Source organism: Capricornis sumatraensis, chromosome 20, assembly GCF_032405125.1.
Source record: "Capricornis sumatraensis isolate serow.1 chromosome 20, serow.2, whole genome shotgun sequence".
NCBI lineage: Eukaryota > Metazoa > Chordata > Mammalia > Artiodactyla > Bovidae > Capricornis > Capricornis sumatraensis.
The window spans coordinates 27,940,277-27,966,301 of record NC_091088.1 but is presented as its reverse complement, the minus strand read 5'-3'; the positions used below and the strand labels follow the sequence as shown (position 1 = coordinate 27,966,301).

Genomic DNA, 26,025 nt, shown 5'->3' with positions numbered 1-26,025 from the left:
CTGGATGGAAAAATTAGTGAAAATTGTAAATCTGCTTGCAAATCTGGTCATGTCTAACTCTGAGATTAGGGCAAAGATTCCAATTTAAAAGTAAAACCGTGACAACCCCAGTTAAGCATGTCCTCAGGCACTGCCAGCAGGGCCTTCACTCAGCTCCACAGGCCGTGGATTTATTACAGGCACCCGACAAGCTCCCCATCAGACACCCCTGGAGGACTGACTTGAGACAGCAGGGTTCGGTCGGCACTTCCTCTGCAGACCAATATATTATTATAAATTGAGCTAAACTGTTTCCTTTTCAAAAGTGCTATGAAGTTCAGATTTCAGGTATCAGCACAGGGCAGGGATCCCGGGACAGGGTTCTTTAGAGTCCTTGGCTTTTAAAAAGTAAAGAGGAAAGGAGCTTTCGACCATGGTTGCTTTTATTTTTGTTTTGTTTAGCCTAAAAGAAGATGCGGGACAAGTCATTTTAGAAATCGAATATGACATCTTAATAAGAAAACAGATTCCAAGCACAAACTTGAGGTGCAGTGTGCTATGCTTGGCCTAGTTCACTAAGTTATCAGTTATTTCATCTTTATCTGAAGGCAGGAGTTTGGAAATCAGAACTAGATGTTATGTCGCAGATATCGGCTACTATAAAATGATAACTACTCTTCCTTTATCACCTACAACAGCTAAGTGGAACCAATGTATATTCCAAAAATGTATATTCATTATAATATGTAAGTTAAAAGGACAATGCAATTATTTAATATTTTCATTTTTAATGTAATTTCTGAGCCAAGAAAAACATAACTTTAAAAAGAAATGGAGGGCTTCTCTGGTAGTCCAGCAGTGAAGAGTTCGCCTTGCAATGCAGGGGACACTGGTTCAATCTCTGATCTGGGAAGATCTCACATGCTTCAGAGCAACTAAGCCCATGGGCTACAAATACTGAGTCCATGCTTTAAAGCCTGGGAGCCCCAACTACTGAAGCTCATGCGCCCTAGAGCCGGGGCTCTCCAACAAGAGAAGCCACAGTGAGAAGCCCACGGACTGCAAGGAAGAGTAGCCCCTGCTCACCACAACTAGAGAAAGCCCGCAGGGAGCAACAAGCCAAAAACAAATACATGAATAAATAATTTTTAAAAAATTAACTGGAAAAGAAAGAAGCAAACAGACCACCATCGTCACCTTCTTTTCTGCCCTTATGAACAACTGAGTCTTAAGCCTTCAGGTAAGGCAGAGGCATCACACTGAGGAAGGCTGAGAAGCCCAGAGCAGGGGTCAGTGCTGGACAGGGGTGCAGAGGGCCTCCAGGTGCGGGGTCCGGACAGCCTGACACGGGTATCAGAGCACAGGTGGGCTAAGGTGACAAGTTTCAATCCATGATTCTTTCCCACTGTGTAACCATGGCTAAGTCACTACATTGATCTAATCTGATCTTCTTCTTTCTCAACAGAGCTGGTATCTACTTCTCAGGGTTACTGAGAAGATTCACAGAAGGCCTGACTTGACATTAGTCCACAGTAAACATAGCTGTTATTCACATACTACTGTTATTCCTGGGCTTCCCTGGTGGCTCAGTGGTAAAGAATCCGCCTGAGAAGACAGAAGACACAGGTTCGATCCCTGAGTCAGGAAGAGCCCCTGGAGGAGGAAATGGCAACCCAGTCCATTATTCTTGCCTGGGAAATCCCACAGACAGAGGAGCCTGGCGGGCTACGGTCCATAGGGTCACAGAAGAGTCAGACATGACTTAGTAACTAAGACACCAACAACTGCCATTCCAGGTACATATTTATGTACACGTTGGAAAAAGTCTGAAAAGGAAAGTACCAAAACAGGCATGAACCTGGTTTTTATTTTCTTCATTTCACTTTATACTTTTCAGAGTTTCTTTTCTCTACAATGAGCATATACTACTTTTTTCAATCAGAAAACATGAGATGTTACTAAATAAATGGAAAGTAGCTGAACCTTTACAAAGTCATTTACTACTTTTATCCATAGAAAGTTAATAAAGCTATTTAAAATAGCACTATTCTGATTCCCATTACTTTTAAAGATGCAAAATATTAACAGAAACTCAAACAGAGTACCCAAAAGGAAAGTGATTTATTGGCTGAAATGACAACCTATTTATATTCACGGTAAATATCCACATCTGGGTGGTATATTAAAAAATGAAATAAGAGTCTGTTTTACCTATAAATGATGCTCAACAATGGGGCAAAGACTTGAGGATAGAAACTCAAATCCTGAGACAAGCAGGAGCCGGGCATACGAAGAGATGACCTTACCCCTAAAAGCATTCCCACCTAGAGATCTTCCATGAATTGGGATCAAACCTAAATGGTCCCTTTGAGAGCAAGAAAAGCACCAAATAAGAAACATGCAACCACACACTGCCCTCTGTTCTGCCTCACACAAACTGAGTGACCCTGGGCAAATTACTTAAAAACAGATTGATACCCTGCACCATCTCCCTAGCAAGGCTGTTTGGAGACTGATTGGGACGGCTTATGTGAAACTGATCTGTAAACTGGAAAGCAACATGCAAACAGAAGGCAAGAGAGTTGGAGCTTACTTAGATCAGAGGATGAGATGGTTAGACAGCATCACCAACTCAATGGACATGAATCTGAGCAAACTCCAGGCGATAGTGGAGGAGAGGAGCCTGGCAGGCTACAGTCCCTGGGGTCGCAGAGAGTTGGACCCGACCTAATGACCGAACGAGAACAACAAAAGGGCAGCGGGCAACAGATGCAGGACTCCGCCATGAGAAGGACACAAGAACTCACTACTGAATGGCACGGTGAGAAAGTAACTCCCTGCATCGTGATCTTCCAATCTTCCCGCTGACGCAAAGGAGAAAGCCCAAAATTGGTACTATGATTGGGTTAACACCTCTCCCTAATAGTCACTGAAGACAGAACAGGCCTGAGTCTCAGGGTCTTCAGCAAACAAAAGCACCAGATACTAAGACAACTTTACTTTCACTCTGTACGATTCTTCTAATTATGTCAAGTGATACTGGTTTTTCCATTTCAGATATAAAATCACCTAAAATAAACTCATTTCCGTTCAGGAAAATAAAAGAGTTTATCTAGAGAGAAATATTACATAAGTAATAATGTGGTGCTGGAGAAGACTCTTAAGAGTCCCATGGACTGCAAGGAGATCAAATCAGTCAATCCTAACAGAAATCAACCCTGACTGATGCTAAAGCTGAAGCTTTAATACTTTGGCCCCCTGATGGGAACAGCCAACTCACTGGAAAAGACTCTGATGCTGGGAAAGATTGAAGGCAAAAGGAGAAGGGGACGACAGAGGATGAGATGGTTAGATAGCATCACCAGCTCAATGGACATGAATCTGTTGAGATTTGTTCAAACTCCGGGAAACAGTGAAGGACAGGGAAGCCTGGCATGCTGCAGTCCATGGGGTCTCAAAGAGTCAGACTAGACTTACCAACTAAACAACAACAATAATAGTATGGGTAGCACAGGAATATGGCAAGAAACTTGAAGCTAGTGTGCGAATGAATGAAATCTGGAAAACATTTAGTGAGGTCATGACTGAATGGCTACCCCAAACTCATAATTCCTAGAAAGCAAGGACCAAGTGTTATCCATTTCCAGTATCTCCTACAGAAACTTACAAAGCACACAGAGGACCCTCCTCAGACACTCCATTATTGGGAGGTAATTCTTATTACAAATACTGGGTTTGAGTCTTGATGTTCCTGGCTCTAAAACCAAACACTTAAGTAGATTCCCCTAGGCAGGAAAGAGTGAGATTAACCCCAAAATAATTAGGAGTGAGAGCCATGGACAAAATAAACCCTGAGTGGCTCTGTAAGGAAAAAAGGATGCTGTTTGCATGCTGTGCATCAGAAAGCAAACAGAAAGTCTAAAAATAAACAAACAAACAAAAAAACTTAAGAGCTAAGAAACAAAAAGTGAAGCTCCCCAAACTTCGTAGCTTCAGTGAGGCTGACCATGGCTGAAATACTGTTTCCCAAAGAACTAGATGAGGCAAATGAGGGGAACTCAGTGGGAAGGAGTAGGGGGCCAGGGAGCAGAGGAAGAGGCTGTGTTGTCAGGTCAGCTGTTCTGGAGAGGAAACTAAACTCAAAACTGGAAAAAACTTTCACTAAAAACCTACAGAGACAGGGACATATTTTTTAAAACTTCACATTAATAAGGTGATTGAGATGATTTAGTAGCTCTGATGAAAAAAATCGTGAAAACTGCTTAGTACTTTGGGGAACGCCATCAACACTTAGAATGAAAAGAAAAGCAACTTTCAAAATTAGCAACATCTTAAAAAGAAAAAAAAATCAAGTTACATGCAGAAGCTTCATTATCATATGAAAAACTTACAAAGTTTACTTCAAAAGACACATGCAAAATATGTGCCCAATAGTCTAACACTTAAGACCCTATAGCATCAGGTATAGCTCTGATCCTGGCATTACCAAGCATGAAATAGCAGTCTCCTTGGTGAAGGGGGATCGCCAACCCAGGTGTCTCTATGTCCCACGAGATCTTAAAACCAACGTGCCAAATATCAGGATCTCTGCCTTCAAGCTGAGGGTCATCCTCACTTTCCTCTTCAGGGCCTGTCAAAAGAGAAGAGAGTTGTCAGGAATGCTTCATCTAAAGTTCTGAGCTTCATAGTTACCTTAAGAATAACTGAAGTTTTAATAAAATATGGATAAGTGAACTATACATTCTATTTGCATCATTTAAAAAAAAAACACATTCTTTAAAATATTTTAACATGTCATTTATGGTTTTGATAAAAAGAACCTGAAAGTGGCAAGGAAATAACCACAGATATCAAAGAAAATTAAAGATGATCATTTTGTTCAGTTTCATGTAACTACATCAGAAAATCTGCATAGGTTTTTAGGAAAACATGAATGGCCAAAACTGACCCCAGAAGAGGCAGAACAGCTTAAAAAGCCACAGACGGTATAGAAGAAGTTGTGCAAGAGCACAGGACTAAAGAGTTGCAAAGGAAAATTCTATCAAACAGTTGAGAAGTGTGTAATTTCAATAAATTGTAAATTGTTCAAGAACACAAAAGAAGTGTCCAGAGTCTTTTCATAAAGACAAGAATATGTATCAAATCCAATACACACACACACACACACACACACACCAGTCTCACATCCAAAACCAATGCATAATTTCTAAATATATTAATAGTATAGACAGTCCCCAACTTAACTATGGCTCAACTTAATGATTTTTCAACTTTACCATGGTGTGAACAATAAGCATTGAGTTGCAACCATACTTTGATGCTGAATTTTGGTCCCATTGGGGGCTAGCAGTATGCAGAAAAGTACTGTTGTGATGCTAGGCGGCGGCCACTCCAAGTCAGCCTCGTGATCAGGAGGGTGGAGACCCAATACACTGGTAACTACTCAGTATGCATACAAAGCATTCTAATTTCCACTTGCAGTATAATATCCAATAAATTACATGAGATACTCAGCACTTTATTACAATATACTTTGTGTTAGGTGATTCTACTCAACTGCAGACTAATGTAGGTGTTCCAAGCAGGTTTAAGGCAGGCTAAGGTAAACAATGATGTTCAGTTGGTTATGTGTATTAAATGCAGTTTTGACTTATGCTATTTTCAACTTAAAATGGGTTTATTGTGAGATAATCCCACTGAAAGTTGAGGAAGATCGATATAAGGAAAAAGAATCAAAATCCAGCAGCATTTTAAAAGAATAACATGACGAAGTAGAACTTACTCCAGGAGTACAAGGGTAGTTCAGTATGCAGAAGTCTATTCCTGGGAGAAATATTAACAACCTCAGGTATGCAGATGATACCACGCCGAGGACAGAAAGCGAAGAGGAACTAAAGAGCCTCTTGAGGGTGAAAGGGGAGAATGAAAAAGTTGGCTTAAAACTCAACATTCAAAAAACTAAGGTCAAGCATCTGGTCCCATTCCTTTACAGCAAACAGAAGGTAAAAAGTAGAAGCAGTGACAGATTTTATTTTCTTGGGCTCCAAAATCACTGCGGACATGACTGCAACCATGAAATTAAAGACACTTCCTCCTTGGAACGAAAACTATGACAAACATAGACAACATTTTACAAAGCAGAGACATCACTTTGCTGAAAAAGGTCCACCTAGTCAAAGTTATGGTTTTTCCAACAGTCATGTACAGATATGAGAGTTGGACGCTAGAAAAGCTGAGCACTGAAGAACTGATGCTTTTGAACAGTGGTGCTGGAGAAAGCTCTTGAGAGTCCCTTGTACAGCAGGGAGATCAAACCAGTTAATCCTAAAAGAAATCAACCCTGAATATTCATTGGAAGGATTGATGCTAAAGTTGAAATCCAATACTTCGGCCACCTGATGGGAAAAGCCAACACACTGGGAAAGACCCTAAAGCTGGGAAAGATTGAAGGCAAAAGGAGAAGAGGGTGGCAGAGGAGAAGATGGTTAGACAGCATCACTGACTCAGTGGACCTGAGTTTGAGCAAACTCCAGAAGATACTGAAGGACAGGGAAGCCTGGCGTGCTGCAGTCCACAGGGTTGCAGAGTTGAACACGACTTAGTGACTGAACAGCAACAACAATACTTAAAATTTATCATATTCACAGATGAAAACAAACAAAAAATACCTGAGTCACCAGATACACAAAAATAATTGGTAAAAGACATCCTCTCATGATAAAAACCTCAACAAGAGCAATAGGTGACTAGTTCCTTAACATGATACAATATAGATTTATCTCTAAGCCAACATATTTTAATATGAAAACATCGGAAACTTAATAGAAAAAGTTAAGACAGTGTCCTTTATCACCATAATGACTCACTTAAACAAATGCAAAGACATATTATGTTCTTGAGAAATAAGGTGAGACATTATAGAAATGCCAGTTCTCCCTAAGTCATCCATAAATTTGACACAAACACAATAAAAATACCAACAGGATTGATTTTTAGTTCACTGGGTTTGGTCCCTAGACAAGCTGACTCTATAATTAACACAGAAATATACAAAAGCAAGCTTGGCCAGGGAATTTTTTTTAACCATATAAAGAACTTCTACACATCAGAAAGATAAATATCAATAATCAAATAGAAAAATGGGCAAAAGTTATAAACACAGAAGACATAAAATGGAGTTTGTAAACATATAAAAAGATGTTCAAACACACAAAACAAAGCCATTATAGATATTTTTCACCCATTAGATCAGAAAAAAATAAGTACTTTAATAAAATATAATGTTAGTAAGAGTGGAACAGAATGGCACATTCATATTCTCTGTGGAAGATTATCTGCAATACCTATCATAATTACAAACATATAAAACCTTTGAACTTGTAGGAACTCCACAATACCACTTTTAGAAATGTATACTAAAATTCCTACTTGCAGCGGTAGCAAATTGAGGGAGGCTATTTACTAGAGCACTGTTTATAAAAGCAAAAGATCAGAATAACTTCAACATCTATTAATAAATTTCTGGTTTAATAAAATATGAAATGTTCAGGCAATAAAACACTATATAGCCACTAAAAATAATATGGGCATGCAATGATAGAAAACTATCTCCTATATTTTTAAGAGAAAGAAAGGAATAGGCTATAATTTGTATAAAAAAAAAATACATACACATATGTGTGTATGCTGCTACTGCTAAGTCGCTTCAGTCGTTCCCGACTCTGCGACCCCATAGACGGCAGCCCACCAGGCTCCACCATCCCTGGGATTCTCCAGGCAAGAAGACTGGAGTGGGTTGCCATTTCCTTATATGTGCATATATTAATAATATTTCTGGAAGAAAACTCAAGACTTATTTTTTCTGGAAAGAGAATTACATGCCTGGAAAAAACAGTAGGAGAGACAAGCAAAGGAAGCAGCAGGCACACCCTATGATTCACCTACATTAACTGTCCCACACCTACATAAAAACATGTAAAAGTTCATCTAAGAAATACTTATTGACCAGTTACAATATATGATGTGCTCATCTGGGCACGCAGGGTATATCAGTAAATGAAACAAAGACCTAAGCCCAGTGGAGCTTTACTTCCAGTGGAGTTGTGAATGTTCATCACTGATTACTAGAAATGGAACATTTTAAATTCCACTAGACTTTAATTCCACTAGACTTCCCTAGTGGCTCAGAGGGTAAAGCATCTGCCTATAATGTGGGAGACCCGGGTTCAATCTCTGGGTTGGGAAGATCTCCTGGAGAAGGAAATGGCAACCCACTCCAGTATCCTTGCCTGAAAAATCCCATAGACGGAGGAGCCTAGTAGGCTACAGTCCATGGGGTCTCAAAGAGTCGGACACGATTGAGCAACTTCACTTCACTAGACTTTAATCCACTAGACTCTGGTCTTCAAATGCAGGGTCCATTTTTCTGTTTCATCCACATTTAGGACTCCATATTGGAAGGACTAACGCCAAAGCTGAATACTCTGGCCACCTGATGCAAAGAGCCAACTCAATGGAAAAGATCCTGGTGCTGGGAAAGCTTGAAGGCAAAAGGAGAAGGAGGTGACAGAGGATGAGATGGCTAGATAGCATCACCAACTCAGTGGCCATGACTTTGAGCTAACTCCAGTAGATACTGAAGGACAGGGAAGCCCACGTGCTGCCATCCATGGGGTTGCAAAGAATCGGATATGACTCAGGAACTGAGCAACTACAACTGGCATATAAATGACATCCAATGAACATTTGTTCTAAATTGCCTACTTAAACACAATATGTTCTCTCAGTTCACACCATTCATGGTCCTTGCTGTGCAAGATGACAGGAAAAGAAAACGTTAATCATGGCAGGGGGTGGAGGGAATAACAAATCCAAATAAGTCAAATAATGTAATAAAGCATGACACTGCTGAATTAGCACAGATCTCAACATTCAAGAAATCTAGAGGACAGGTTCAATGCGGGTTAGAACAAGTAGAACAAAATTCCTAGAGATGATCAAACTTGAAAGACAAGTATGGTTTAGACTCACAGAGAGCAAAATACAAAAGATATAAATTTTATGCAATCAAAATGGACAATAAAACACATTTTACTTAGGCAGCATCATATCCAGCATGTCACATACACAATCCAAAAGTTGCCTGCATCCCAGATGGCACGTATTCACATATAGAGTCCTTAAATAGCTGTGAAAAGAAGAGAGGTGAAAAGCAAAGGAGAAAAGATATAAGCATCTGAATGCAGAGTTCCAAAGAACAGCAAGGAGAGATAAGAAAGCCTTCTTTAGCGATCAGTGCAAAGAAACAGAGGAAAAGAACAGAATGGGAAAGACTAGAGATGTCTTCAAGAAAATTAGAGATACCAAGGGAACATTTCATGCAAAGATGGGCTCGATAAAGGACAGAAATGGTATGAACCTAACAGAAGCAGAAGATATTAAGAAGAGGTGGCAAGAATACACAGAAGAACTGTACAAAAAAAGATCTTCATGACCCAGACAATCATGATGGTGTGATCACTAATCTAGAGCCAGACATCCTGGAATGTGAAGTCAAGTGGGCCTTGGAAAGCATCGCTACAAACAAAGCTAGTGGAGGTGATGGAATTCCAGTTGAGCTGTTTCAAATCCTGAAAGATGATGCTGTCAAAGTGCTGCACTCAATATGCCAGCAAATTTGGAAAACTCAGCAGTGGCCACAGGACTGGAAAAGGTCAGTTTTCATTCCAATCCCAAAGAAAGGCAATGCCAAAGAATGCTCAAACTACCGCACAATTGCACTCATCTCACATGCTAATAAAGTAATGCTCAAAATTCTCCAAGCCAGGCTTCAGCAATACATGAACCGTGAACTTCCTGATGTTCAAGCTGGTTTTAGAAAAGGCAGAGGAACCAGAGATCAAATTGCCAACATCCGATGGATCATCGAAAAAGCAAGAGAGTTCCAGAAAAACATTTATTTCTGATTTATTGACTATGCCAAAGCCTTCGACTGTGTGGATCACAATAAACTGTGGAAAATTCTGAAAGAGATGGGAATCGCAGACCACCTGACCTGCCTCTTGAGAAATCTGTATGCAGGTCAGGAAGCAACAGTTAGAACTGGACATGGAACAACAGACTGGTTCCAAATAGGAAAAGGAGTACGTCAAGGCTGTATATTGTCACCCTGCTTATTTAACTTATATGCAGAGTACATCATGAGAAATGCTGGACTGGAAGAAACAAAAGCTGGAATCAAGATTGCCGGGAGAAATATCAATAACCTCAGATATGCAGATGACACTACGGAGAAATATCAATAACCTCAGATATGCAGATGACACTACCCTTATGGCAGAAAGTGAAGAGGAACTAAAAAGCCTCTTGATGAAAGCGAAACTGGAGAGTGCAAAAGTTGGCCTAAAGCTCAACATTCAGAAAACGAAGATCATGGCCTCCGGTCCCATCACTTCATGGGAAATAGATGGGGAAACAGTGGAAACAGTGTCAGACTTTATTATTTTGGGCTCCAAAATCACTGCAGATGGTGACTGCAGCCATGAAATTAAAAGACGCTTACTCCTTGGAAGAAAAGTTATGACCACCCTAGATAGTATATTCAAAAGCAGAGACATTACTTTGCCGACTAAGGTCCGTCTGGTCAAGGCTATGGTTTTTCCAGTGGTCATGTATGGATGTGAGAGTTGGACTGTGAAGAAGGCTGAGCGCTGAAGAGTTGATGCTTTTGAACTGTGGTGTTAGAGAAGACTCTTGAGACTCCCTTGGACTGCAAGGAGATCCAACCTGTCCATTCTGCAGGATATCAGCCCTGGGATTTCTTTGGAAGGAATGATGCTAAAGCTGAAACTCCAGTACTATGGCCACCTCATGTGAAGAGTTGACTCATTGGAAAAGACTCTGATGCTGGGAGGGATTGGGGGCAGGAGGAGAAGGGGACGACAGAGGGTGAGATGGCTGGATGGCATCACTGACTCGATGGACGTGAGTCTGAGTGAACTCCGGGAGTTGGTGATGGACAGGGAGGCCTGGCGTGCTGTGATTCATGGGGTCGCAAAGAGTCGGACATGACTGAGAGACTGAACTGAACTGAACTGAAATTCTGAACATCTTATACTCTATCTAGTAACTGTAAACCAGCATCAGGGACAGAACGACAAAGAAAAAAAGTACCTGCCCTTTGTAACTATTCATTCCCATTACTTCACATAGGTATGGTGAAAAAAAGATACACCAGAAATACAGGTTCAGGTGTCTTCAAAGAAGGAACGCTACTCAAGTTTTTAAGGACATATCCAACTGTGGATGTTCTTCAGTTCCCTAAGTTTAATCTAAAATCTGATACTGCCATAGGAACAGGATTTTACCTTCTGTCCTATCTGTTGTTATTTCTGATATATATTTTCTCAAATACTCTGTAGTTAAGAGTAATTTCTGGCTAGATTCTTTAAAATCACAGAGTTAGAAAGTTCAATGCCATTTTCTAGATTAATCCAAGAAAACATTTTAAAGAGAATCCTCTGGAACAGGGTTGACAAATACCTTACATATCAGAAGAAAGTGAAAGTCATTCAGTCGTGTCCAACTCTGCAACTCCATGAACTGAATAGTCATGGAATTCTCCAGGCTAGAATACTGGAGTGGGTAGCTGTTCCTTTCCCCAGGGGATCTTCCCAACCCAGGGATCAAACCCACATCTCCCACATGGCAGGCAGATTCTTTACCGTGTGATCCACCAGGGAAGCCCAAGAATACTGGAGTGGGTAGCCTATCCCTTTCCCAGCCTTTCCCTTCCCTATCTTCCCACCCAGGAATCAAACAAGGGTCTCCTGAGTTGCAGGCAGATTCTTTACTAGCTGAGCTACAAAGGACACAGTGAATTTACTGGCTGTAGCTTTTTTGAGGTCTGGTGGTGAATCACTCTAGGCTCAGCAGGATAGAGTGGTATGATCGGTTACTGAGGTCTGTAACCGAGTTCACATACCTGAACTAGCTATGTGCTGCCCATGTCTTAATAACATTCACCAACAAGTTCTTGGTGGTGGTGGTGTTCAGTTGCCAAGTCTTGTCCAACTTTTTGCAACCTTATTGGCTGCAGCACACCAGGCTTCCCTGTCCTTTGCTATCTACCAGAGTATGCTCAAATACATATCCATTGAGTCAGTGACACTATCTAACCATCTCGTCCTCTGCCACCCTCTTCTCCTTTTGCCTTCAGTCTTTCCCAACATCAGGGTCTTTTCCAATGAGTTGACCCTTCTCCTCAGGAGGTCAAAGTATAACAGGAAGTTCTTCATTATACATTATACATAATTATACCTGAAAAGACCAGCACTTCTAAATTAGATCCTATGGACCAGAAAAGACTTCTCAAAGGTATACAGCCTGACTTGCACAACTTTTTCTGACTGAATCTAAATTAGCTGCCTACTGATAAAAGTGCCTTGCATAACAATACCAATTTCCAGCTACTCTTTAAAAAAAAGAATAACTTGTCTAGGTTCACACTGCTAGTAAGTAGAATTCAAATTAGGTCTGTCTGACTCTGAAGCTTATTCTTTTTTTTTTTTTTTTTAACATAGATTTATTCATTTATGTGACTGTGCCCAGTCTTAGTTGCAGGGATCGAACCTGGGCCCCATGCATTGGGAGCTCAGAGTCTTAGCCACTGGACCACCAGGAAGTTGCTCCAGCTACTCTTGAATTATAAACTCAGTTCTCACTGAGCCGGTCACAAGTGGCCATAAGTGAGAAGTAGCTGCATCTTTCAGACAAGGCACAAGTGGCAGTTCCGTCAGCCACGTGACTCCATTAGATACCTGCCTGGCCCCCGATAGGTGTTCAAGTCCATGAACCCCACTCTAGCCCATAGGCAAATCAGTCCCATCACCTGCTTCTGTGAAGTTTAACAAGAATAGTCAGGCCCATTCACTAACATACTATCAACAGCTGCTTTCACACATAACAACATGGTTGAGTAGCTAAGACACAGACCAGAGGCCTTTGAAGTTGAAAATCTTTATTATCTGGTCCTTTATACAGAAAATGTTTGCCGACCCCTGCTCTATAGGCTTGATATCTGTGATTTGACAGAGATGTGCACAGCACATATTAGTGAGGAATCTGAGGCTGAATACAATAATCACGATGTAGGACTTCCCTAGCAGCCCAGCAGTTAGGATTCGTGCTTCCACTAAAGACGGAGTGGGTTCAATCCCTGGTTAGGGAGCTAAGACCCTACATGCCACGCAGTGTGGCCAAAATGTTAAAAAAAATGTAGAAAAAAAAATTTTTTTTAATGATGTAATGTGACTAATACCAACTAATTCATGTGACCAATACCAACATACAACATAATAAAGCAATAACACTCAATTATTTGATAAGCAGATTGATTTAACAAAAGAATATTGAAATGAAAAATCAGTATTTATTATCTAAGTCTTCAGGCTGCTTCATTCTAGAGGGTCCCAATGATAACAGCTGTAGCTTATAGCCCAAGAAAAAGAATTGTTGTTTAGTTTCTAAGTCATGTCTAACTCTTTTGCAATCCCATGGACTGTAGCCTGCCAGGATCCTCTGTCCTTGGGAATTCCCAGACAAGAATACTGGAGTGGGTTGCCATTTCCTCCTCCGAGGGATCTTCAAGATCCAGGGACTGAAACCACATCTCCTGCTTAGCAGGTGGATATTTTTACCACTGAGCCACCTGGGAAGCGCAAGGAAAAGAATAGAGACATTTTAAGAAGGTTTTTTTGTACATCCATCTCTGGTCAAATCAACAACTTAAAAAAGAAATGATTTTTAAACTACAAAGACAACCATTTTAAGGAGGTTTTTGATGCCACTGAGTATGGATGTTTACAGGCTAACAGGCTGGTTGACTACTTTCCCCTCTAACTTTCATCCTCACACTCTTCTCAATATGGCATCAATAAACTCCTGAACGACAAAGAGAGACAGTAATTGCAATCAGTGTTGCCTGATGTCTCCCATAAATCCGGCACCTTTGAAATGTGCTCATTAAAATAATGTTTTGTTGAAGGTTTGTTTCCTCCGTGGGCTGGAAAGGGAGGAGGGAAGATGTATGTCTGATAAATTTTTTATTGCATAAATACAGTGTTGCTCACTTTCTCAATAAAATCAACTTGTAATTATTTATAGCAACTGCAACTGATTACTGTTTCCCTATGTTATTTTGGAAACAAGCAGAGGCAATTGGCTCCTACTTGCCTTTGAACTTCAGCAACACTGAAAGGGTTTTATGTGTCTCAGTGTGTTCAGCGCATTCCCAGCTTCCACTAACCAAACGACTAAAGAAGTGAAAGATGTAACAAAACGCAAAAGAATGTGAAGTTTAACCATCAAGTTTAAAATGTCCAAAACTCCAACCCCCAGGTTAACCAATTAATTTTCAGCTGCAATCAAATATTACTTTTCCATGTGTACCTGTAAGATTTTTCTGTCACATCTTAAAAGTAAAGGCTTTAACAAATAAAGGGGAAAAAAACAGCTAACTAGTTTTTGAGAAAAAATTAATTCCATTTAATCAAAGATAAATGCCATCAAATATTTTGTGTGCATTTCCAGAGCTGTGTGCAAACCACTGTTACACAGACAACAAATACAGAAGCCTGAGCATAAAAGAAGAGATGACAGTTCTAATCAAGTAAAATACATCACTTGAAATGTTCTACCATATTTAAAGCATAATACCATTAATATTCTATGTCAATAATTTTGCTGATGTGCAAATATCTATATATATATATCTCATCACCACACATTTAAAAAAAATAGCTCTATTTCCTATTTCTTATTGCCTTAGCTGGGGCTTCTCCTGTCTGCCAACATAGGAGATGTGGGTACATTCCCTGGGTTGAGAAGATTCCCTGGAGAAGGAAATAGCAACCCACTCCAGTATTCTTGCTTGGAGAATCCCATGGACAGAGGAGCCTGGCAGGCCACAGTCCATGGGGTCAAAAAGAGTCAGACACGACTGAGCAGGCATGCACACACACTTGCGTTGCCTTAGCCAAGTGCTAAAATTTCTAAGACTCTGGCCCAGGCAACAATTTCCTCTGCTTCCTTACCCCATACCTAGAGGGGCGTACACAGCAGGTCCCATCCTGTTCACGTCACAAATCTTGAGGCAGGAGAAACCAGAAGTTGCAGAGGCTCAGCTGGTAGATGAAGTCTAAGGATGTTTTCTGTCCAGCACTGATCTATGACATTCCAGTGTCTGGGACCAGGAATCATTTTTCAAAATAGAGAAACACAAAAGGTGAAAGGGGAAAGGTATGAGGCTGGGAAGACATACTCTAGAAGGGATATGGCAGATGGATGTTTAGAAACATAATTGATTCTGAGTGGTAAGAGTGTTACGGACTTCCCAGGTGGCTTAGTGCTAAAGAATTCGCCTGCCAAGCAGGAGACACAGGTTTGATCCCTGGGTCAGGGAGATCCCCTGGAGAAGGGAATGGCTACCACTCCAGTATTCTTGCCTGGAGAAGGCTGACTGCTGAAGAATTGATGTTTATGAACTGTGGTACTGGAGCAGACTCTTGAGAACCCCTTGGACTGCAAGATCAAACAAGTCAATTCAGGAAAACAACCCTGAATATTCATTGGAAGGACTGATGCTGAAGCTGAAGCTCCTTTTGGTATTCTTTGTCCACTTGATGTGAAGACTCGACTCATTGGGAAAGACCCTGATGCTGCAAATGATTGAGGGCAGGAGGAGAGGGGGATGACGAAGGATGAGATGGTTGGATGGCATCACTGATTCAATGGATATGCGTTTAAGCAAACTCTGGGAGAAAATAAAGGACAGGGAAGCCTGGCATGCTGCTTCCCTGGGGTCACAAAGAGTCGGACGTGACTTAGCAACTAAACAACAATAACAACCTGAAGGTCTCTGCTCCTTGCAAAGAAGGGTTGGCCAAGAAGGAGATTTCCTGGAAGAACTCTACCATTTAAAAATGCATTCCTTGACTGGCTGTGAAGAACAATCAGTCAAGCCGGCTGCTAACCCAGAGCACACTCCTTAGCCACTAAGCAAGGAATGGTCTGAAGAAATAGAGAATTCAGAAGTTCGAAGGAAAAAAAAGACCCTTATCAATCTCAGCTCAAAATCCATGACAAGAAGCTGTTCTAACATGTCTCGAAAGCAGCAATTCAGGGACAAATGTAGTTCCCTGACACAGATAAATTATGAAATTAATTATAAGTTTTCTAGGATTTCATGAGAAATATTGAAAACTCTTTACTGAAAAAATCTGAAGCCTTTCAACAGGATGTCTGGCTCTGTCAGCTTTCAGATTAAGCATTTGAAAAAAAAAATTTTTTTTAAGATATAAATATTCACATCATAGGAGAACCTCATTATATCATGTTTCATGGACATGGTGGAATAAAGTGAAAGTGAGAAGAGGAAAGAAAAATTGCTCTGGGGGTTCTTGGCTAAAGCTCTAAGACCATGACATTATTTAAAATAAAATATGAAATGAGAGGCTTCCCCGGTGGCTCAGTGGTAATGAACCCATATGCCAATGCAGGAGACGCGGGTTTGATCCCTGTGTCAGGAAGATTCCCTGGAGGAAGAAGTAGCAACCCACTTCAGTATTCTTGCCTGCAAAATTCCATGGACAGAGAAGCCTGGAGGGCTACAGTCCATGGGTCACAAAGAGTGGGACACAACTGAGTGACTGTGCACACACTCACAGACACACACATAAAATGAGGAGAGGAAGCCAAAATACCTCTCAAAGAAACTTCCTTGACCCAGAGCTTCAAACAAAGGCTGCAATTCTGTGGGCAACCTCAGCAAAGTACAGAGTCACGGAGCCTTAGAGAAAACCTGGATGTTGTGAACAATATTGTTGATGCTGTTTAGTCACTAAGTCACGTCTGACTCTTTTGTGACCCCACGCATTGTAGCCCGCCAGGCCCCTCTGTCCATGGGATTTCCCAGGCAAGAATACTGGAGTGGGTTGCCATATCTTTCTCCAGGGGATTTTCCCTACACAGGGATCAAACCCACGTCTCCTGCATTGGCAGATGGGTTCTTTACTACTGAACCACCAGGGAAGACTAAACAGCATAGAAGACCAGAATCAAACTGGATCAATCAAAAAAGAATAATTATTTGTTCACCTATCTTCAGGCAAAGCTTTTTATTGAATTAATTTGTTATGCTTTGTTTCATTTTTAACCATTTTTGCCTGTGCTGGGTCTTCGTTGTGGCATACAGGCTTCTCTAGCTGTGGTGCACAGGCTAAATTGCCCTGCAGCATGTGGGATGTTAGTTCCCTGACCAGGGACAGGAGGCACATCCCCTGCTTTGGAAGGTGGATTCTTAACCACTGGCCCACCAGGGAAGTCCCTAGGGCAAAGCTTTACCCAGGGTTCAAAATACATGTCCAAGGCACGGTTTCTCTCCTTCTCAAAGCTCCTCAGCAAGAAAGAGAGCCGCCACAAAAGCTGGAGGCAGGCACTTGGGTGGTCACAAGAAGTTTACTTCCTTCAAGAGAATAAAGTGACAGCTCAAAAAGAGCCAAAATATGAAGGGGAAGAAGTCTGAAGCTGGCCACACTATTACTGTTGAAACAAGGTGCACCTGAAGCCAGTGAGACTGGTCTTAGTATTAAATAAAACAATTTCATATTGTCTTAAATTAACCTGTTTAGGCCAAGCATCTGCTATGTGCAATCTAAAGAACCTTAATATTAAACAGAGGTTGCAGCGGCAGAAATCAAAGAGTTATTGGACAACAGCCACAATGTAGTTAAACAGCATAACTACTCAAGGACAAAAGATGCCTACTGATTTGGGGCAAAAAAATGCTGATTTGCATTATATGCACATACAAAGAAGGATCAAGACACAAACCATTCCTTCAAAGAGCTTACAATTCTAATTCAAATATGTATAAAACTAATGTATGGCTTCAGAAGTTAAAACAGTGGTTACCAGTTGGAAGATAAAAGTAAGATAACTTCTGAGAGTGGATTACACTCTCAGATTAAAAAATACAAATAGATTAAAAAGATTAAAATACAATAAAAGTTTAAAAAACAAGAGAATAAGTAACAAAATTAGAGGAAACAGTCAGTTTGAGTATCAAACCATATGGATTCTAGAGAGAAAAGAAAGCTGGAGAGGAAGAAATAATTAACAAAGTGATTCAAGAAAATATCCCACTTTGAAGGACATGAGTTTCCTTCCAGATTGAAAGGACCCATCAAATGCCAGTGTAATGGATGAAAAAAAAATCACTGTGAATTTATAAAATATTAGGGGAAAACCCAATCAAAATATCTTTATCACATAAAGGATAAATAAAAAAATCAAAGCCCACAACATGAACACTGGAAGGTAAAAAGACACTGGTACATACGATGTCCCCAAAATTCTGAAGGAAAATTATTTTCCATCAAGATTTCCATACGTCAAGTATCTACACACGTCAATGCAGAATAAAGATAAATTTAGACATTCAAGGTCTCCAAAATGTGCTTTCTAAATGCCCTTTCTTAAGATACCATTAGAGGATACTAATCTCTAATGCTTCACTAAAATAAAGAAACAAATTAGGAAAGAGATAGACATGGGATGCAGGAATCTGAAACTCCAACAAAGTAGAGTGGATTATGTTGATAAGAAATCCCCAGATGGGATATCTGGGCTAGTCTGTGCCAATGAACCACCTCAAACTTCACATCCGACTTCCTAAATTGCAGACTTTAAATACGTGCAGTTATTGTATGTAAATGACACTCCAATAAAGCTATGGAGAGAGGAGGGTAAGTCCAGGCATTCTTATTGGCCTAGCCTTTTGTCTTTTCAAAAGAAATTTATTTATTTATTTGGCTGTATGATGCTGTAAAAGTGCTGCACTCAGTATGTCAGCAAATTTGGAAAACTCAGCAGTGGCCACAGGACTGGAAAAGGTCAGTTTTCATTCCAATCCCAAAGAAAGGCAATGCCAAAGAATGCTCAAACTACAGCACAATCGCACTCATCTCGCAATGGCGCCCCACTCCAGTGCTCCTGCCTGGAAAACCCCATGGATGGAGGAGCCTGGTGGGCTGCAGTCATTGGATCGCTAAGAGTCGGACCCGACTGAGCGACTGCACTTTCACTTTTCACTTTCATGCATTGGAGAAGGAAATGGCAACCCACTCCAGTGTTCTTGCCTGGAGAATCCCAGGGACGGGGGAGCCTGGTGGGCTGCTGTCTATGGGGTCGCACAGAATCGGACACGACTGAAGCAACTTAGTAGTAGCAGCAGCAGCAGCACACACTAGTAAAGTAATGCTCAAAATTCTCCAAGCCAGGCTTCAGCAATAGATCAACTGTGAACTTCCAGATGCTCAAGCTGGTTTTAGAAAAGGCAGAGGAACCAGAGATCAATATCTGCCAATATTCGCTGGATCATGGAAAAAGTAAGAGAGTTCCAGAAAAACATCTATTTCTGCTTTATTGACTATGCCAAAGCCTTCGACTGTGTGGATCACAATAAACTGTGGAAAATTCTGAAAGACATGGCAATACCAGACCACCTGACCTGCCTCTTGAAAAACCTGTAGGCAGGTCAGGAAGCAACAGCTAGAACTGGACATGGAACAACAGACTGGTTCCAAATAGGAAAAGGAGTACGTCAAGGCTGTATATTGTCACCCTGCTTATTTAATTTATATGCAGAGTACATCATGAGAAACGCTGGGCTGGAGAAAGCAGAAGCTGGAATCAAGATTGCCAGGAGAAATATCAATAACCTCAGATATGCAGATGACACCAACCTTATGGTAGAAAGTGAAGAGGAACTGAAAAGCCTCTTGATGAAAGTGAAAGAGGAGAGTGAAGAAGTTGGCTTAAAGCTCAGCATTCAGAAAACGAAGATCATGGCATCTGGTCCCATCACTTCATGGCAAACAGAAGGAGAAACAGTGGAAACAGTATCAGACTTTATTTTTCTGGGCTCCCAAATCACTGCAGATGGCGATTGCAGCCATGAAATTAAAAGACGCTTACTCCTTGGAAGGAAAGTTATGACCAACCTAGATAGCATATTCAAAAGCAGAGACATCTTTGCCAACAAAGGTCTGTCTAGTCAAGGCTATGGTTTTTCCTGTGGTCATGTATGGATGTGAGAGTTGGACTGTGAAGAGAGCTGAGCACCGAAGAACTGATGCTTTTGAACTGTGGTGTTGGACAAGACTCTTGAGAGTCCCTTGGACTGCAAGAAGATCCAACCAGTCCATCCTAAAGGAGATCAGTCCTGGGTGTTCATCAAAAGGACTGATGCTGAAGCTCAATCTCCAATACTTTGGCCACCTCATGTAAAGAGTTGACTCATTGGCAAAGACCCTGATGCTGGGAGGGATTCGGGGCAGGAGGAGAAGGGGACGACAGAGGATGAGATGGCTGGATGGCATCACCGAGTTCATGCACATGAGTTTGGGTAAACTCCGGGAGTTGGTGATACACAGGGAGGCCTGGTGTGCTGCACTTCATGGGGTCACAAAGAGTTGGACACAACTGAGCGACTGAACTGAACTGAACCAGGTCTTAACTGCTTCCCAGGTGGTGCCAATGCTAGAGAACTCATCTGCCAATGCAGATGAGTAAGAGACGACCCAGGGTTCCATCCTTGGGTCGGGAAGATCCCCTGGAGGAGGGCACGGCAACCCACTCCAGTATTCTTTTCTGGAGAATCCCATGGACAGAGGAGCCTAGAGGGCTGCGGTCCATGGGGTTGCAAAGAGTCAGACACGACTGAAACAAATTAGCACTGTCTTAATTGCAGTACTTGGGATCTCCCATCTTTGCTGCAGTATGTAGGATCTTTAGTTGTGGCACGTGGGATTTAGTTCCCTGACCAGGGGTCAAATCCACCGCCCCTGCATTGAGAGCATTGAGTCTTAGCCACTGGACCACCAGGGAAATCCCTAGCCTTCTCTGGACAACTGGGAGATGCTGCTGCTGGGCTTTTTCTCTGACAGGCACTGCCAATCTTTGCTGGTGAAAAGATATGGGTCTTGATAGAACTATGTCTCATCACCTCTGCCTCTTCTAACCTGATCCACCGTCTCTAGTCTGGACTACCCAACAGCCTCTTGCAGCTCCCCTGCTCCCAGCCCTGCCTCCCTTCTGCCCCTGCTGCAGTGGCTTCCCATCCCACTCCAAGGACAAGCCTGGGATTGTTATTCTTAATACAACAGCCTCTAATTATCTGCTGTTTCACTTTCTGTGGTTTTAGTTACCCACAGTCAAGAGCAATCTTGAAAATATTAAATGGAAAGTTACAGGGATAAACAATTCCTAAGTTTTTAAGTTGCATGCCGTTCTGAGCAGCACGATGATATCCTGCTGTGTCCTGCCTGGAAAGTAACTCAGCCTCTGTCCAGGGTAGCCTGGTTAGCAGCCCTCTGGTTATCAGGTCAATTGTCATGGTATTGCAGTGCCTGCATTCCAGGAAGCTTGCATTACTGGATCCAGGGCTTGCATGCCCTTACTATACTTAGCAATGATCCCAAAGCTTAAGAACAGGGACGCTGGCAAGCCCAACAGGCCACAGAGAAGTTGTAAAGCGCTTCCTTTAAGTGAAAAGGTGAAGGTTCTCAACTTAGTATGGAAAGAAAAAGAGTTGAATGCCAATGTTTCTAACATCTATGGTAAGAACAAATCTATCTGTGAAGTCATGAAGAAGGAAAAAGAAATTTAAGCTAGTTTTGCTGTTGCACCTCATACTGCAAAAGTTACGGTGACAGTGAGTGGCAAGTGGTTAGTTAAGACAGGCAAAGTACTAAATCTGTACAATATGACACTTTAAGAGAGAAACCAGAACTTTTATTATGGTATAACTGTTATATTTTATTATTAGTTATGGTTGTTAATCTCTTACTGTGCCTAATTTATAAATTCAGCTTCATCATAGGTATGGATGTATAGGAGAAAACAGTCCACATAAGTGTTCAGTACTATCCATGGTTTCAGGAAACCACAGAGGGTCTTGGAAGGCATCCCCAGTGGATAAGGGGGGCCTACTGTACAATACTGGGCTTCCCAGGTGGTGTTAGTGGTAAAGAACCCGCCTCCCAGTTCAGGAGATGTAAGAGACCTGGGTTTGATCCCTAGGTTGGGAAGATCCCCTGGAGGAGGGCATGTCCACTCACTCCAGCATTCTTGCCTGGAGAATCCCACGGACAGAGGAGCCTGGAGGGCTACAGTTCATGGACTCACGAAGAGTTGGATGCAACGCAGCAACTTAGCACGTACGGCAGCAATGTTAGAAGGTCCTATCTTCTGCCACCTCCCACCCCTAGTCTTCCAGTCTGTCTCCACCTCTATTACTTTACCTCTTCCCTGCCTCTGTCCCATCCACACTTGTTGCTTCTGAAACATCCCCAAGTCATGTCCCATCTCTTGAGTCTTCAAAATTCACTCATATGCTCCTCCCAATCTTTGCTCCAAGGTTACCCAACTGAAGGCAGGCTAACTTTCCTATTTAAAACTGTAAGCCTGCGCCTTACCTCTGCAATATATATAAGCTTATTTGTTTCTTTCCTGTCTCTCCTTGCTAAAACATAGCTCCACGAGGGCAACAATTTTTGTTCACTGTCACATTCTCAGTATCTAGAAGAGTGCTTGGCAAACAGTAGATGCGTACTGTTAATTGAATAAATAATTGCATGGAGGTTAAAAAAAAATGTGACTTATAAGATCAAACAAGTTTTACTGAGCAGTGGAAGTGACTTCAGAAACAACGAACACAGACATGGCATGACACACTGAAACAAACAAGATCAAATGAGCTTTGAGACTTTAGACAGGGATGCTGAGAGGCTAAGGGAAAAAAAAATTTTTTTTTTTTAATTATGAGTGCTCTAAAACTTCTAGCTGTAATTATAACTTAGCTTTTCCTGGTCTCAAAGACAGCTAAGACGTATAAAGGTACTCACTTTGAAATAAAGACTTCAGAATTATGGAAACAAACGTCCATGCTTCAGTGGATTCAGCTTTCCCAGGGTGAGAGACACGGGATCGAACCCGTGTTTCCTGCGTCTCCTGCATCTCCTGCATCTTCTGCACTGGCAGACAGATTCTTTACCACTGAGCCACCAGGGAAGCCCCGCTATACTGTAGGGGTGGGAAATACCTGCTCACCAAGCATTTAGCCTTAGCTGTTAGGACTCTGAAGCCAGACTGTCTGAGTTCAAATCCTAGCTCTGCTGATTCACAGCTGTATAACCATGGAAAAGCTCACCATCCTCCTGTACCTCAGTTTGGTCATATAAAAATGAGGCTAAGAGTAGTACTTCATTCACAGAGTTGCAAAAATAACATCAGTTAATAAATGTAAAATGCTTCTACCAGTGTCTGGCACATAATAGGTGCTCAGTAAATGAGGGCTCCCAGTATTGCTACTATTATGAGATGGAGTTCTGGGAACTTTGGGGATTAAGAACACAAAGGAATTACCCTGCCCCTACAGATTTGCATTCTGCAGTTCCCTCGTCTAGGTGATAAGCGCAAGGATGAAGCTTTATGTACTTAGGTTTATTTGTATAGTTAATCAATCTTAACTACTCCCAACCACAGAAACTAGTCATTAAAAATTTTCATTCCTCTCCACAAGATATTCTAGGCTTCAAAAACTATTTGATCACCCACGCTCTGGGAGTACAATAGGACTATTAAACAGAACGGCTGAGAGGCTCCAGGAGCACAAAGACATCTTTGTAGCTGTTTGAGCTATCACATACCACTGCCTCGGTTTCAGAGAGTTGCCTCCTTAAGAAAGAAACTAACAAACTCCATTGTTCGTTAACATCAGAGTTCTTGGATGTGATGGTTCTTAAATCCCTGGCAAGGCCTTATTAAAGATCAGAGGTTCGCAGTTCTTTCCATTAGGACAGCATCAAATCTCCTGCAAGCAATTTTCCTGGGTCAGCATCATTATTTGAGATGCCAGTGAAACTAGTAAAATTTCTAACTGTTAACTAAACTAGTTCCTTGTTCCTGGCCAAAGACCGAAGGTAAAAGTGGAAAACATTTTAGCTATACAGAGGAAATTTTTGAGACTGGGAAATGGTAAGACAGAGAGCAAGGATGGTTTCTTTTTGAAAATCCCTTTTCCAAAATAGTTGTCTTAGTACATAAGAGTCAAATAACAACAAAATCCAATTAAAAAATAAGCTTTCAGGAAACAATGGCCCTTAAAATTTCCAGTTGATTCCCAGATGGTATATCTAGAACTCTGGTTTTCCAAGCATTTTTCAATGAACAAGAAGAAGAAAGAAACTGGCAAAAGAGCTAATTGCTGTTCTTCAGTCACCCAGTTGTGTCCGACTCTTTGCAACCACATGGACTGCAGCATGCCAGGCCTCCCTCTCCATCACCAAAAGAGCTAATACTGCATCTTATATTCCTTTGCCAAATGATCAGGCAAAGAAGTCAGCAAAGGTCACTCTGTCCTTAATTTGTCCACCTACCCTTTTTATAATCCTGTTCTGAAAAACACTGGGGACCTTCAAGACACAGAACCTGAACAATCAGAGAAGGAAAATTTGTGTAGACCACAGAAAAGGTAGCCTGTGATCTTTGCTCCAAGGGCACCACGTTTCAGAAACTGCAAGAACAGGCTGGCCACAGAAACCCTCTCAGGTCTAAAACTGAAAAACTGATGGAGACAAGGGGGGGAGGGGGTGGGGGGAGGAGGATGGGCTAGAGATACGCCTGAAAATAGAGGTCTGTCAGCTTATAAAACCCACCTCAGCTGTTTCTGACAAGGAAGGACAGTAGTCAAACCTGGAGGAAGCCAAGAACAAGTCCACAGTTGACAAATCACTCCCTTCAAGACAGTGATGTCAATTGTAATAAAACGTTTTGGCAAGACTGGAAATGTACACCTGTGGGAACCTGGAAGGATTTGACAGATTTTTGTTTTCCTGGCCTTTTATCAGCAAGTTAATTATAACAACTGTATGATCTACTCTGAGCTTTAGAAAAAGGCAGCTGGGTGTGTGAAACCAAGATGCGGCTCTCCAGGGCTTGCGAAAGATAATGACAAGCAGTGCTTACGAGGGAAAATATTCCAAGCACAAGATAACAAGGAGCCACAGAGCACGAATGGATGAGAAAGAAGGATTTTCTGTAGATATATGGGTGCAGCAAACCTTAGAAGGACACACAACATCTGTGCACACACACACACACACACACAAACACACGCACGCATACACGAGCGTATCTCCAGAGCCTGCGCGACTCTGGTCATGTTACGTTCGGGGCTGCTTCTTCACAGAGCAGACTGTACCTTCACAGCTATAACTGTACACTGCCACCGCTGACCTGTCCACCAGATTTTCATCATGATGCCAGCTCACGGCCATTTTCCCCATGCCGAAATATGGTTCCTCTTTCAGGTACGGCATTTTCTGGGGATCCATGAAATTCAACAAAGTGACGTTGTACGCTGCTCGGTTCTTCATGTCAATCTCATCGTGCCCGTCAAAGGAGGACCCCATGCCAACCCTGGGGAAATCTGGACCTATGCACACTGGCACAGCATCGATGTTGGCTTTCTCCTTGGCAGCAAGCTCTTCCAAAGCCTGGATGGTCTCTACCTGCAGGTAACTGTTGAGCTTGAGGAAGGTTTGACAGGCGACAGCTATTTCGGCCTCATTGTACTTTGCATCAGAGCCTTTCACGGGCCAGGGTACCGTGAAGAGCCTGGTGTTCAGGTACTTGTAGGTGCAGCCAGGGTTACCGATGAGGATGCGAGAGACTGGAGTGAGCAAGTCTTTGCCCTGGATCCTCACCAGATCTCGAAATAAACAGCCATGCTTGTGCAGTGTGAGAAAGGCTTGTTGAACCTCTTTATGGAGCAACTCGGGCACGCTGGCAGCTTCTCGGAGAATTAGTTTAGGATATTTCAGTTGCCACTAGAACAAAAGCAAAGCAAAAACATGTGTTTATGGATAGCTATAATTTTATTATTTCAAAAGTGTGTTTCTTCACAAGCCTTAGGAGAATAAAAAA

The 26,025-nt window shown here is 41.8% G+C and overlaps 1 protein-coding gene across 1 annotated transcript in view; it reads right to left on the bottom strand.

The window, feature by feature from the left end:
- Nucleotides 1–26,025, bottom strand: part of FTO (FTO alpha-ketoglutarate dependent dioxygenase) — a 427,008-nt gene that overhangs the window by 275,941 nt on the left and 125,042 nt on the right. Inside the window, exons 3-4 of the mRNA XM_068991921.1 lie at nucleotides 25,301–25,928; nucleotides 4,466–4,609 (exon numbers count right to left, since the gene is read on the bottom strand). Of these exons, the coding sequence (XP_068848022.1) occupies nucleotides 4,466–4,609; nucleotides 25,301–25,928 (772 nt within the window). The remainder of the gene's footprint in view (nucleotides 1–4,465; nucleotides 4,610–25,300; nucleotides 25,929–26,025) is intronic.